The sequence below is a fragment of the Bremia lactucae genome, linkage group LG12 (assembly GCF_004359215.1).
Source record: "Bremia lactucae strain SF5 linkage group LG12, whole genome shotgun sequence".
NCBI lineage: Eukaryota > Oomycota > Peronosporomycetes > Peronosporales > Peronosporaceae > Bremia > Bremia lactucae.
The window spans coordinates 164575-178169 of record NC_090621.1 but is presented as its reverse complement, the minus strand read 5'-3'; the positions used below and the strand labels follow the sequence as shown (position 1 = coordinate 178169).

Here is a 13595-nt window from a genome sequence, read left to right as displayed (position 1 = left end):
CATGATGCACCATCTACTTGGTATCTGCGTGAAACGACAATCTTACTATTTTCGGAGAATTTTAATGGCCACACCAATCTCGATGGGTGGCCAATTGTATTCGCTCCTGCGAACAATGACAGCGCGTAAAGTCTGCACCGTCCAGCAATGCGCCATTGAAGCCGATGCCGATCCCAACGAATTGTTGGAAGTCGGTCAGTCTGGACTTGATGATTGGCGTGTCGCCTGACCACAAAAGTCGGACAAGGATTGTCGTCTTTGTAGACAGATTGAGTGAAATGGTGCATTTAGCGCCATGTAACACATCGGTCACAGGCATTGAAGCAGATTTCTTGTTCCTGGATCATGTATACCGACTATAAGGGATGCTCGAGTCAATAGTATCGGACCGAGATCCACGTTTTACGTCTTGTTTTTGGTCTCATGTGTGAATAAGCTGCTAAGCCGCGGATCATCGCCAGACAGATGTCTAAAAGGAACGAGTCAATCGGGTCGTAGCGGATGTATTGCGCACGATAGCGACTCCCACGGAAAGGGGCAAATATTTGCATTTCGTGGAGTTCGCTGTAAATAACAGTGTCCACGCCAGATCGGTTGAGACGCCGTTTTTATATATATGAACCTCACCATCCTCGGACGCCAGTTTCGTTTGTGCGCAGCCCAAGTCTTTGTGGAGAGGGCCCCTCACTATGCTCGGTGCGAAAGAGGGACATAGTTTCGTCAATATGACGATGATCCGCGAGGGTATTATCTCAAATACAGAAACTTGCCCTGGTCTGTATGGAGTCACATCAGAAAATGCATGTGCTTTTAAGCAATAATGATGTTTTCTTGTTGATAACTACGTCCTATGACTGACCTCTCGGCGGTGTCATGGGCAAGTTTGATGCTTTTAGCGTGAGCGAGGCTCAAAGGTTTGTGGATGAGCGATTAGCAATCACACGTAAAGTCCGTGACACGATGGCAAGCGCACAAGATACAAGCAAAAACATTTAATGCTAAAAATGGTCGCAAAAAATGGTCGCTTATGAGTGCGTGTAAAAGTGCCAATAAGTGTTGCTACCCTACCTAAAATGCAGGTTTTGTTCTACTTAGAGGTACTATGACATTATTGGCGGGTTTTGTCGTGCCATTTACGGTGGTAAAAAAAGTTGGAGATCGTTATTATAGGCTTCTTTTATGAAGACGCGCCCCGTCTTTTACGTTGGTAGTCTGAAATGGTATGTAGACCTTAATAAAGTCACATACCCCCATCCGTCTAATGAGACCGATGGTGATGCCGACTATGAGTCGAGTGTCGGTCGGGTGAGGGGGAAGGGGAAGGTGAAAGGCTTTCAACCGAACGATTCCTCCTGCCGCGAAGTGGGCTTCGGGAGCGAGGGATATCATGCACGTAACGCGGATTCCTCAGTATCAACTTCTTCAAAAGGGCAAATAACCGGGATTTCAGCCTTTCGTAACCTTAGCGATCTCTTGAGCGGACATCGTGGACATCCGAAGTCATTCTCGAGACATGACTGTCGAGATCTTTGATCCGTCGTTCAGTAGCGCTCAATGCCTGCGACAGAACCGAAGCGGGGCAAGCTGTCGCGAGTAGGTGGGTGAAATCGCCGCTTCTATCGGGCGCCGCCTGCACTAAAAAATGCTGCTCGGAACCAACGCTCCCTTGATGGAAGGTTGATTGCCCACCGCTTCGTGTAGCGAAGCTTCATCACCTCATTTAGTAGAATTGAATACCTAAAGTTTTGACTCTTGGGAACCTATTGACGTACTGCGCGTCGACGTGCCGGAATTGGTGTCTGCCTTTGTAAAGTTGCACCAGTTGAACCCGCTTCGCTACTTCCATAGCACTAGTAGAAGCAGTGTGATGCGAAAAAACAGGGGATACAGTAACTTTCATATTGTCTTTCACACGCAAACAAGCAATATCAATTCGGACTGCGAACGTTGTTTCGCCAAATCGGAATGTGGTGAAAAGCGGCGCAGGAATTCCGATTCGTATTGATTAACCATTTCATTTGAATGCAACACTTCCGGGATCTGGAGAACACGTCCAAGTGATTTCCTCTGAGCCTTCCATGCACTCCACATGCCATTCTAACCATGTGCGTCTATATTAGCGCTTTAGGAGCGACAAAATAGTTATATCCGAATAAGGCGATTCGGATAGAGGTGGCATCGGTGGTATGCCACCAGTCACACAACCGCCTTTGGTACGACTGGCTTGTGACCCAGACTGGACACGTTCACGAGCCGTCAGTGAAGCTTTACAATCAGGCTCTTTTTCGTCCGACCCTTTGTGTATGATGGTTTGAACAACAGATGTTAAGTTTTACCCAACTGGAAGCAGTTGCACCGGCTCCATAAATAGTCACTGCGCTAGCTAGCGCAGACGACGAGAAAGTTGCCGCGTTGACACAAGGTAAGATTGCCTTCGCAACGTTCGGTGTCTCCATGGTAGGAGCAATTAGTATAGTTTGGTCTAGTAATATGGCTCCATCACCCTTCTCCATAAGCTCGCTGTGCTCATCACTACTATGGGGTTAGCGTACCATTGTCGATGCATATTGTCAAAAACGAGCGACGGATCTGGTAGTAGGGTCACACGTGACTGGTGTACTGACACATTCAGAGTTTTATTGACTATGTCATATAGTCGCATATGTGTCAGTACATCAAGAAATATAGCTGAGTTATCGTTGTGACTCAGGTAGGTACGAATGACACGTGTCGGCACCTCAAGTACGGAGTGTTGATATTAAGTGGTACTAAATTAGTAGCATTTTGAAGCCTGATTTATTATTGTAGTTAGACTGCTAAAATATCTTAATAAATCAGTTTAAGACTTTCTCGGTCAGTTGCTGTGTGACCCTGTCACACCTGATAGCACTTGTAGTCAATCCCGCGGCGAAGGATTGAAACAATCTGGATGACACTCTGGATGGATGACACTGAAGACTACTTGCGTCTCAGGCAGGACTATCCTCACCTTACCGATGCTTATAAGGCGAAGCTTGAAACGATGGTCAGCCTGTTAGGCGGAGAGATTTTTGTCGGGTTCCCTTCCCTGACTGCCGTCCAACAAAGGGCTCGAGTTGAGCACTTCGAGCGCTACGAGTCCTCATTACTTACTTGAGTGCGGCGGCGCAAAATGCCGCACGTACGGCAGTCATAGTTCAGGCACAGGACGCCTCTTCGACGCCGGCGTCGTATACGCCGTGTCCAGATGTGCTGAAGCCAGTAAAGATCCGCGTTTCCGCGTTCGACGGGAAGAAAGCGGATAGCTTGGTCTGCTGGATCCGGGAGATCGAGATTGCGCTGAGCGCCCGCCAGATTTGCGATGCGAGGTCTCAAGTGGCCTTTGCCCTTTTAAATCTGGAAGGTCGGGCAAGGGCGTGGGATATGGCCAAAGAGATGTCTACTTCGAAGTAATTTGTCTCGTGGGAGTTCATGGCTCAGGAAATGCGAACGGCATTTCTGATCGCCTGCGTGGCCTACCGTAATCGATCGATGATTTTGCAGAGCAAGCAAGAAAGCCGGTCCTTATAGGACTATGTCATGGAGCTCCAAAATTTGGAGACCGCCATAGCAGGGGCTCCGTTGGGGAAAGAAGTAAAGGTCATGGTGTTCATGGATGTGTCCGAGTTGGTCTTGTTCACACTGAACTCTTTCGCCGCCAAGCGAATATGTTCAACGAAACTGTGCACATAGCTTTGCTGGAAGATCACTGCACGAGATCGGTCCAGGGCCACGTCGAATCGACGGAATTCGCCGAAGGCTTCACCCCCATGCAGATATCATCGGCCGAAACGGGCGCGTCCGCGCTGGAGAAATTCGAAGGCAGGGGGTTGCTGTTTCGGGTGTAATGTACTTAGGAATTTTCGCAGAAACTGCCCCAAAAACCCATGGAAGGCAGTCCATGGCAAGCCTATTACGACGAAGCAGACTCTGAAGGCACTGAGTGTTGTAGAGTCGGGAAACGAAGTCTCCCAGTAGGCGCGGGACGTCCTACTGGGAGGTCCATCGCTCTCAAAAAAGAGAAAGGTTGCATCCTCCTTTTCCTGGTGAACAAGTCTTGGGAACAACACTGTTGTTTTTTTCTGTGGCCGCAGTGCGTTCAAACATGGTGGTGGTTACCGCTAAGGTAAACGGGTACGAAGAACCCATGACGGTCTTGATTGACTCGGGCGCGTCAAACAACTTCGCGACTAAGGCCACTGTGGAGAAGAATCAAGCGTTGGACGCCAATACTATTGAAGACTCAAGTGCAACAGCAAGGTGTCCGTGCGTCTAGCGAAAGGATCGATCGTATCGACTCGTAATGTTTTGCTACTCTTAATAATCAAATTTGATGAGTTTGACTCTAAAGAACCGTTGGTGGTCTTGGATATAGACGAACGGTATGATCTCATCCTTGGGATGCCATGGCTTATAAAGCATGAGCCGTAGATCGATTGGCGTAGTCGCACCGTGTGTGCTAGTCACAAACTACTTGTGGAACGAGCCTTGGTTGGTAATGTCCTCTTCTCGCCACGCGATGGTCATGTGCACAAAAACGCATTCCACGCTCGGGACGCCTCTTGGCAGGTTCGGTGGAGGTGTTGCATGAAGAAGGCGGTCGAGTATCGACTGGGGCCTTAGAAGGTGCTGAGGCTGGGTCAGCCTCCACAAAGGAAGTCACAATCGAGGGTGATTGCGCAAGCGGTAGTGGTGCGGTCACTACAGCTCAAGAATTCGCTGTTGCTGTGCGGCGCGCAAATGAAGGAATCGAGTTTCGACTTTCATCGGAAGTCGCAACAGTGAACTGTTGCGCACAGAATGGTGTAGCGGTCACTATTGGTCAAGAAGACGATGTTGCTCGGCGACAGGTTTGTGAAGGAGATGCGTATCCTCCTTCATCGGAAGACGTTACCATGAGGGTTGCGCAGGCGGTAATGCTATGGCCATTACTGATCAGGAAGACGCAGTCGTTGAGCGACGCGCACGTGAAAGATATGAGTTCACTCCTTCACAGGAAATTGCAGACGTTGGACGACGCGTAAAGGGTGGTGAGGCTGGGTCAGTCTCCACCCAGGAAGACGCAGTCGCTGGGCGACGCGCACGTGAAATAGATGGGTTCACTCCTTCACTTGAAATCGCAGTCATCAAACGACGCGTCAAGAATGATGAGGTTGGGTCAGTCTCTACCCAGGAAGACGCAGTCGCAGGAAGACGCACATGTGGCAAAGACGGGTTTTCTTTGTCGCAGAAAATCGCAGTTGTTGGACAGCGCGTACAAGGCGATGAGACTGGCTAACGAATGTGGTCGCCGCCAGATATAAATCTGGCGGACAAAATCTATTTTAAAATTTAGCTAGGGTAAGGTTTTTAGATTTAAATATTAAAATAAAGTGCAATTCCTTTTTTGATCTTAAAGTTTTAAAAGCCTTTCTAAGCCTTGCGCATTGATCTGTATGAGATAGAAGAGGCCTTTATAAGGTATATCCTCTTGGGCAATAGTTGCCACATGGTTCTACGAAACTCTGAATCCCTGTGTAACGGGCTAAAGTTGCCCTAATGTTACACAGTCCCCGTTAAGCACACTTAGTGTACTTAAGGGGATGGTTAATTACTAAATAATAGTAATTAGACCCAGCACTCTGGTGTGGTGCGCATTTGTGACCAACCCTTGTATATGTGATGCACATGGGTGCATTTACATTAGGAGGGATGACGCCCAACGTCATCCGTGATGACGGCTAGCGTCATCCGTTACGCGAGGTATCTAGAAAGATACGCTCGCAATACATATTAAGTGTTATCTATAGAGATGACATTTCAATTAGTAAAAATAGGTATTAATATTTAATACGATTAAAAGTAAATCAGTTTACAAACTACTTCCTACTTGATAAGTGCACACGAGGAGCCGGATTACCGCTCCCATGACGACTCTTAATCACAGTGCTTAGTGTGTTGGGTGAGGTCGCTTACGCGCCCACCACAACTACCTCACTGCACGCAAGAGAAGCAGGTTAAACCGCTTCCTCGCTGTGCTAGGGTGTGTGTCTAAGTAGAGCGTGGCCGCATTACGACGTGCCCGCCTACACCCGGAACTAGGATGCTATAAGCTTTAATAGCTTGTACGACTCCCTGAGTCGCTAAACCCATTCGTTCAATAGAATTAAGTGACTCTCTGAGTCTGAAAGTCATCCTCTGACTTTAGGAGCGGGGTAGCTCCGCTACAGGTTCCCAATTGTGTATCATAGCGCAACTTAATCCCTTTACAGAATGTGTTTGGGCTCCTTTATAAGGTACAATCAAAAATGACCATATCATTGTACAGCTTTAAAAGGAGGTTTCTGTTTGTGGAAGTACATTTGAGTTTTGTGATCAATGGGTCTTCCGGCTGATTCTTCTCCAAATGCAACAGATAAAACGCAAAGAAAAGCTTCAGTTGCGTTTCCAATTTATCGTCTACGTGCGACCGTATTGCAGTTGTGTAATCAGATGCTTCTAAAATTTGCCAAAAAACGGCAAAAAATGGGAAACGCCGTATAAAGCTTACGATTCTCTGCTAACAGCCACACCCGCTCGAATTACGAACCAGCTTGGGAAGAAAACGCACACGTGAGAAGAAAAGCCCCACATGTTCCTATTTTGCATTTAAACCTATACGCAACCTCGCCTCCTTAATATAGTCACAATCGGCCGCAAGCATCTAATGGTCTCTTTTTTATCTAAAAAGGGCCCAAATTTATCCATGTCGCATACTTAAGGTCAAGTCCCAGTCTTTTCTTTTCTTAATATGTCGCCATGACCTCGCGTCCGTCGTCACCAGTATTTCTTGTAACCCGCGGCCCGCATGGCAAGCGACGCGTCGACGTTCAAAGGCGCTCTCGGGTGGGACGATTGGATCTGGTACAGCGCCTTTGGTGGCGTCGCACTGTTGATTTTCCTCCTTCTCCTTGGCTGCTGCGTCTGTGTGCAGCGCGCCAAGCGCAAAGGCCGCCAAGAGGCCCTCGCGACCTTACAAACAAATGCTTCGCGCCCAAATCCAGCGCGTGGACCCTCGCGACCGCAACGGGTCCACAGCACGGTCCAGCGATACCAGCCTCCCGTGTACGACAACGCAGCGCCGTCGCCGAGTCGCGGTACCCGTGGGCCTTCTGGCGTGTCCGAGACTACTCGCGCGCTTTTTTCGCGCCAAAATTCTGAGTCGAAACCGTACCCCTCGGACAAGTTGCAACACACGAATCAGATGCGAGATCATCGACGCCAGCAGGCTTCACCGAATGCATATATGGCACGGTATGGCTATGAAGCCGCCGAGAGCACGGACACATTGTCGCATACGGACAGTTTGCGCGAAATGGATCCGTATCCGTCCCGTGTTATCGGGCCGGATAACCTGCCGTACCCAGTGGTTACGTCGCCGACACAATATAAGGATTATCGACTTAGTGACCAAAAAGTTGCTACATCTGTAATCAAAAGGCCTGCGGTTGTCCCGAGTAAAGCACTCTCTTCGTTGGATCCTCGCACAAGCACGAGCTCGAAAGCGTCTAGTGGGACACTCCAGGCTCGAATCGACGCGTTGCGGGCGGCGGAGCCACGGTCTTCGGGTCCAAACGACTTGAATCGACCGTCTCCGGGGTACTCGAGAGCGATGAGTACGCAAGATTCGTATGCTTCGACACTGGCGCGTCGCTCGGGGTTACAGATGGGAAGCGTGTTATCGCCTAATGCTTATGTGGCAACACGATCGCTGCAAAGCGGGCAGAGCGACGATAGTTACGGTTCGGATCGCTCCATGCCGAATGAATTGGTGCATTCCATGAATAGTGACATAAGTGAACGAGAGAATAGAAGGCCCACGACCCCAAAACGGGCCACTCACGGACGTGGGTCGATTGAATTTTAACAACGCGGTGGGCCACTTTTTGTATTTCATTGAGTTGTCGAGTTTTTTTCATATACTTTGCGAGTATTACGACCAGCGAGAATGTTTGTCGGGGGGCAACTTGGACGCCATTGGACGGAAATTGTTGTGCCGTATGGAACTCGCTTGATTTGAGTCGGTGTCAGCTCCTCGGGTTGTTTGTCGGAGTCCCATGGGGTTTTTGTAGCAACTTAAGTGGCCACGATCTTGTCGAGTGGCAAATGCCACAGTCTGTTGCAAAAAGAGATCGAAAACGCCACTGGGTTCGAGACGCAATGGCTTGGCACTCTGTTACCATCGTCAGTAATTCATGAGCGTGAAGTCTCTTTTGTGAGTGATTTATTAATACATCGAGGCAACTTACCGATTCAAGATATGCAATTGTTTTAAACTCGGAAGTTTCTAAACCTTGAACTCGCTTTTGTTTTATTCCTAAATCTGTCTTGTTGCCAATGACAAGAGTCGGCAACTCGTACAGTGGCACGCGGTCGTGCGTTTTGCCATTATTGAAAGGTACCACGCAGCCCTTGAGTTTCTGCAAACAACTCAATTCGTGGCTCCACGTACGCAAGTGCTCGCCACTCTTGGCATTACTTACATCGTGCACCAAGAGAAGGCCATGCACATTGTGGTAAAATGCCGTACGACTGCGCTCGTACTTAGGATGTCCTCCCACGTCGAGAAATTCCACAAAGACCTCGGAACCCGCGAGTGACGTTAGTAGCACGTGGACATCGCACCCAGTTGTCCACAGGGTCGACGGCTTTTCATTCTCGACCGAATATGGGGAATAGAACCGACAGATCGAACGCAATAGCATCGTCTTGCCAACGCCAGAATCCCCTACAACTAAGACACGCACACTGGGTGTTTCCATTCTTAACTGGGGGGAGGCAGAAACAGGTGCTGACCTTGGAATATAAGCCAATCACACATAGAAAAGATTTCCCGATTATTATCTATCAAGGCACAAAAGACGATGGACGAAGAGTGGGCGTACGAGGAAGCAGCGGACGACGAAAAGTTGCAAATAGCACGGCAATTCTTGCTCGCTAGTCCCCCTGGTCAGATTTCAGAGGTTCTTCGAGATGTCGCGAAGCTCGTGCCGGCGCATGTGCTTACGGACGTGGCGCTACGAGAAGTACTGCGGGTGTATAATGTCAAGAATTGTGTCCCGGTAGATGTCCCGGATGCAGATTACAAGGTTTTGCTGTATTAATATACTTGAGAGGTTTTAAATATGAATTTTGAAAGATATGTGTTGTATGACAGATTGTGATCTGTTCCGAGGGAGAAGTGGACGCCACGCATTACGTGGACCCGATTGGGAATCGTGTGCTTGGGTTTGACCACATGAAGCAGCAAATTGTGGTTGAAGATGTGGCAGAGCTGCCTGCAGACCGAGTGACAGAGTTTGAAAAGGAGCGGTACGCTCTAATACGTGGAACCTGACCCCTTGTTGGTACTAATAGTATCGGTTTTTGGAGACTAGTCAGGACGTGCAAAACACCTTGCAGTCGTACTTGCAATTCGAATATATGCACGGGTACGGGTGTTTTGTAACTCGAGATTTGATTTTGAGGTAATCTATATTATTAACTTTTACAGGGGAACCGCGGGTGTGTACATTGTGGGTACGACATTGGTCGTACATTTGTGCACGGAACGGATAAATCTGCGCAATTATTGGGGAGGGCGCTGGAAATCAAGATGGCAAGTGGATCTGGCCACCAATGTCCGCGCTTTGAAAGGCAACATCCAACTCCATGTGCACTACTTTGAGAATGGCAACTTGCAATTGCAACACACCAAGGACGTTGACGAGGACGTGAGTATTCAACCCCCTGGTACGTTGGGAGATGCCATCTTGCGCGTGATGAAAGACGCCGAAGATGCGGTGCAGAGGAACTTGGAAGACATGTACATCAACATGTCTGAGGAGACGTTTAAGGAAATGCGTCGAGTGATGCCTGGTGCGTGTGTAGTGGTGTTGATAGAGCGTGCGTACAGAAGTTCAGAGTGGCTTTTTGCGTGTGTACAGTGACGCAAACAAAAATGGAATGGAGCGTCCATGCCCATCGGACAGCCAAGGATCTCGGACGCAAGTAACGAGGCGTCAAATAGTGGTTAAAGTGGTCAAATTTCTTGCAGGTGGCATTAAAATACGCACACGCTTTGATATGACTTAAGCACGTTTTTGAATACATTCCTTCCTCTGATGACTCATCCCCCGACAACTTATAATTCACGCTAACCTATAGAAGATTGATGTCCGCCGTGATTGCTAACTTCTTTTCTCCTGTAATCCTATAACTAATGACCTTTATTGACTATTTGGAAAGAAGCCACTGTACAAGTTATTAGAGGGAGGACTGTAAGTGGAAAGACGAAAACACGTAGTTTTCTGCATTAATTCCGAAAAAAAGGATGTTAACTTCGTCTGAAACGTGTATTTATTGGCTATCTTGAGGTTGGCAATGGTTGCGCAACCACCTTCTAATCCAAAATCAATTCTTCCTGTTTTCACAGATAATACATTCTTACAATTAGATCCTAAGTGTTTCCGTGTATGTATAAAAAAATTCCACCAGATATCAATTCGACGGCCACTCCTGAATCCTAAAACCCCGAGATACCATTCAAAGTCATTCATTTTAAGACGTCGAAATGGTCGCTCCTCCTCCCATGAACGTGATTGAAAAGATCTTGTGCCACCATGCCGTAGGACTGACACAGCCTTTTGTAAGCGTCGGTGACGTACTCTGCGTCAAAGCCGATTGGACCATCGCTAGCGAGCTGACGTTCCAAGCCATGGACACGATGCACGCGGCCATTGGGCGGCCGCCTCTGCATCGCCCCGACCGGTTCTGGTTGGCCCTCGACCACACAGTCGACCCGCGGGTAAACCACTTGCCCAAGCAAAAAGCTTTGATTGAAATGTCTACCAATTTTGCCAAAACCCATGGGCTGACAGATTTTCAACCCGCCAACACTACCATCATGCATACCGAATTTGCCCGCAAGCGTGCCCAGCCGGGCCAGATCGTCATCGGAGCCGATAGCCACACATGCAGTGCAGGGGGAATGGGGGCGTTTGCGGCAGGGCTAGGGGCCGGCGACGTCGTTATGCCCTTAGTCACAGGCCAAACGTGGTTTAAGGTTCCCGAAGTCTGTTATATCGAATTTATTGGCGCCCCTCGCTTTGGCATTGGTGGCAAAGATGTCATTTTGAATATTTTAAACGAACTTAAGCGCAATACCGTCGCATTTGAACGGGCCGTATATTATGGCGGCGCGGGGCTTCAGTTCCTCTCCGACGACGCGCGCTTTGCTATTGCCAACATGAGCACGGAGTTTGGTGGCATCGCTGGCGTGTTCCAAGCGGACGACATTACCCAGCGCGTATTAACAGAGCGCGAGTCGCACTTTGACGAAGCATTATTCTTTAGACCGGATGACAATTGCCACTACGCTGCGCAACACGTAATTGATCTCGCCAAAGTTACGCCACTTTTAGCGCTGTACCCGTCGCCAGACAATTGTGTGCAAGTGTATGAAAAGCTTGGAATGAAGCTCGATGGGTGTTTTATTGGCGCGTGCACGACTACACAAGAGGATTTGATCCTTGGTGCTTTGGTGTTGCAACAAGCCATGCTTGAGGGCAAACGTGCGTCTATGAAAGGCAAACGACGGGTTACTCCTGGAAGTTTAGCCATTATTGACCGACTGAAGCAATTAGGGTTGATTCGGATTTATGAAGAAGCCGGTTTTACCGTCGGAGTACCGGGTTGTAGTTATTGTGTCGGTATTGGGGCCGATGTTGCAGGGGAGGGCGAAGTCTGGTTATCGAGTCAGAACCGCAATTTTCGCAACCGGATGGGAAAAGGGTCAATTGGACACTTGAGCTCGGCGGCTGTGGTCGCGGCTTCTAGCTTTGATATGGAAGTCGTGGATCCGTTGCCGTATTTGAACAAAATCAGCAAAGACGTCTTTGATCGGTATCGCAATTGGGTCGAACCAGATGCGTCAACCCCGTCGCGCGCCAAAACACCGGAAACCTACACAATAACTGAACCAAAACCGGTACTTGCTTTGCCAAACGATGACGAAAGGCAACAACAGGCCAAAGAACAGGCTGCAGTTGCCGAATTAGAGGCTGTGTTGCCGCCGAAATTTTGTGGCAAGGTGCAACAATTTGGGGACAATATCGACACGGATGCCATCATTCCGGCCCAATTTATGGGTCTCAACAAGTCGTCGCCCTTATGGCCCGCCGACTGCGCCACGGAACTCGACGTGCTCGCTGCCAAGTCATTTGCCTACGTGCGTCCCGAGTTTCCGCAAAAAGTCAAAGAAGGCTTTAGTATTATTGTCGCAGGCTCCGCTTTTGGCAGTGGCTCTTCTCGCGAAGAAGCAGCGATTTGCCTCAAAGCCGTGGGGGTCCAAGCCGTGATTGCCAAGTCGTTTGCGTATATTTACGCACGGAATCAGCCCAACAATGCGTTGCTGGGAATTGTTGTCACGGACGAAAGGTTTCACGAATTGGCAGTTGAGGGCGAAGAAGTGGCCATTGATTTGCAAAATCGCGTCGTGAGTGTCAAGGGGCACCAAGTGGCCTTTTCGTTGACGCAACTCGAAGAGGCATTTCTGAATGGTGGAGGACTCGAGTCGCTGTTTAAGCGACACAAAGCAGATTTGTTTCGTGCAGCCATGCGTGGCAAAGCTCCGAAGGTTGTTGCTTCGGGGGGTGTTGGCTGTGGCGACAGTTGCGATGGGGACTTTGCGGTTTCGTCGTGGTAGAATGCGTAGCAATAGAGAATATGTTTAAAGTTGCTTGGTACGATTTGCACGTTTTGCAATTGCCATACGATTGCAACTTGGATTGATTCTTAAAGGTATTTAGACAGTGAATGGGATTGGTTTAAAAGCTGCTCGGTAGAGTCGAAGGCAAAGGCAAAAAATTACAACGACAAGACTTGAGTTGCGCATTTTGACTCCAACTATGTGCATCACATACACAAGGGTTGGTCACAATGTGAACCATACCCAAGAGCATGCGTCTCATTACTTTTTTTAAGAAATTGACGATCACCTTAAGTAGATCAAGTGAATTGAACGGGACTGTGTAATATTAGGGCAACTTTAGCCCGTTACAGTTTGTATCGAAGACACATTGAGGGGAAACAGTACGACAATAATTTCATCGTACGGAAGTGGATGGCAACTTTGATGTCATCCTGGAGTTACCATGGCTCGCACGCACGAGCCATGCATATATTGGCATTAATTGGCAGCAGCAGCCGTGACGATCAGCTAATATCTTGTTGTCATCAATATTACCGTATTTGGAAAATGTTAGAAATGTATTATCTAAAGCTATCAAAAATAATAATTTTGACATCCTTATGTTATTCCTTTTATAGAAAATGATATTTAATACTCCTGTATAATTTATGTAAATGTAACATTCATAGGAGGGATGACACCTAGCGTCATCCGTACGCGAGGTATTTAGAAAAATACGCTCGCAATACATATTAGTGTTATCTGCCGAGATAACATTTTTGATTGGTGAAAAAAGGTATTTATATTCAATGCGATTAACTATAGACCAGTCTGAAATCTACTTCCTACTTGGAAAGTTCGCACGAGGAGTCGGATCACCGCTTACGTG

At 48.2% G+C, this 13595-nt stretch overlaps 3 protein-coding genes across 3 annotated transcripts; 2 read left to right on the top strand and 1 right to left on the bottom strand.

The window, feature by feature from the left end:
- Window positions 1-6616: 6616 nt before the first annotated feature.
- Window positions 6617-10170, top strand: CCR75_007355 (uncharacterized protein). The gene is made up of 6 exons (XM_067965416.1): window positions 6617-8211; window positions 8288-9125; window positions 9194-9348; window positions 9414-9467; window positions 9530-9894; window positions 9963-10170. The coding sequence occupies exons 2-6, from the start codon at window positions 8901-8903 to the stop codon at window positions 10028-10030; spliced, it is 867 nt and encodes a 288-aa protein (XP_067820890.1). The 5' UTR covers window positions 6617-8211; window positions 8288-8900; the 3' UTR covers window positions 10031-10170.
- CCR75_007356 (uncharacterized protein) lies at window positions 7970-8798 on the bottom strand (the record flags this gene model as incomplete). Its single annotated transcript, XM_067965417.1, has 2 exons — window positions 7970-8209; window positions 8286-8798. The coding sequence occupies 2 exons, from the start codon at window positions 8796-8798 to the stop codon at window positions 7970-7972; spliced, it is 753 nt and encodes a 250-aa protein (XP_067820844.1).
- Window positions 10171-10588: 418 nt separating the features above from the next.
- CCR75_007354 (uncharacterized protein) lies at window positions 10589-12721 on the top strand (the record flags this gene model as incomplete). Its single annotated transcript, XM_067965415.1, has 1 exon — window positions 10589-12721. The coding sequence occupies one exon, from the start codon at window positions 10589-10591 to the stop codon at window positions 12719-12721; it is 2133 nt and encodes a 710-aa protein (XP_067820845.1).
- Between the last annotated feature and the right edge of the window lie 874 nt (window positions 12722-13595).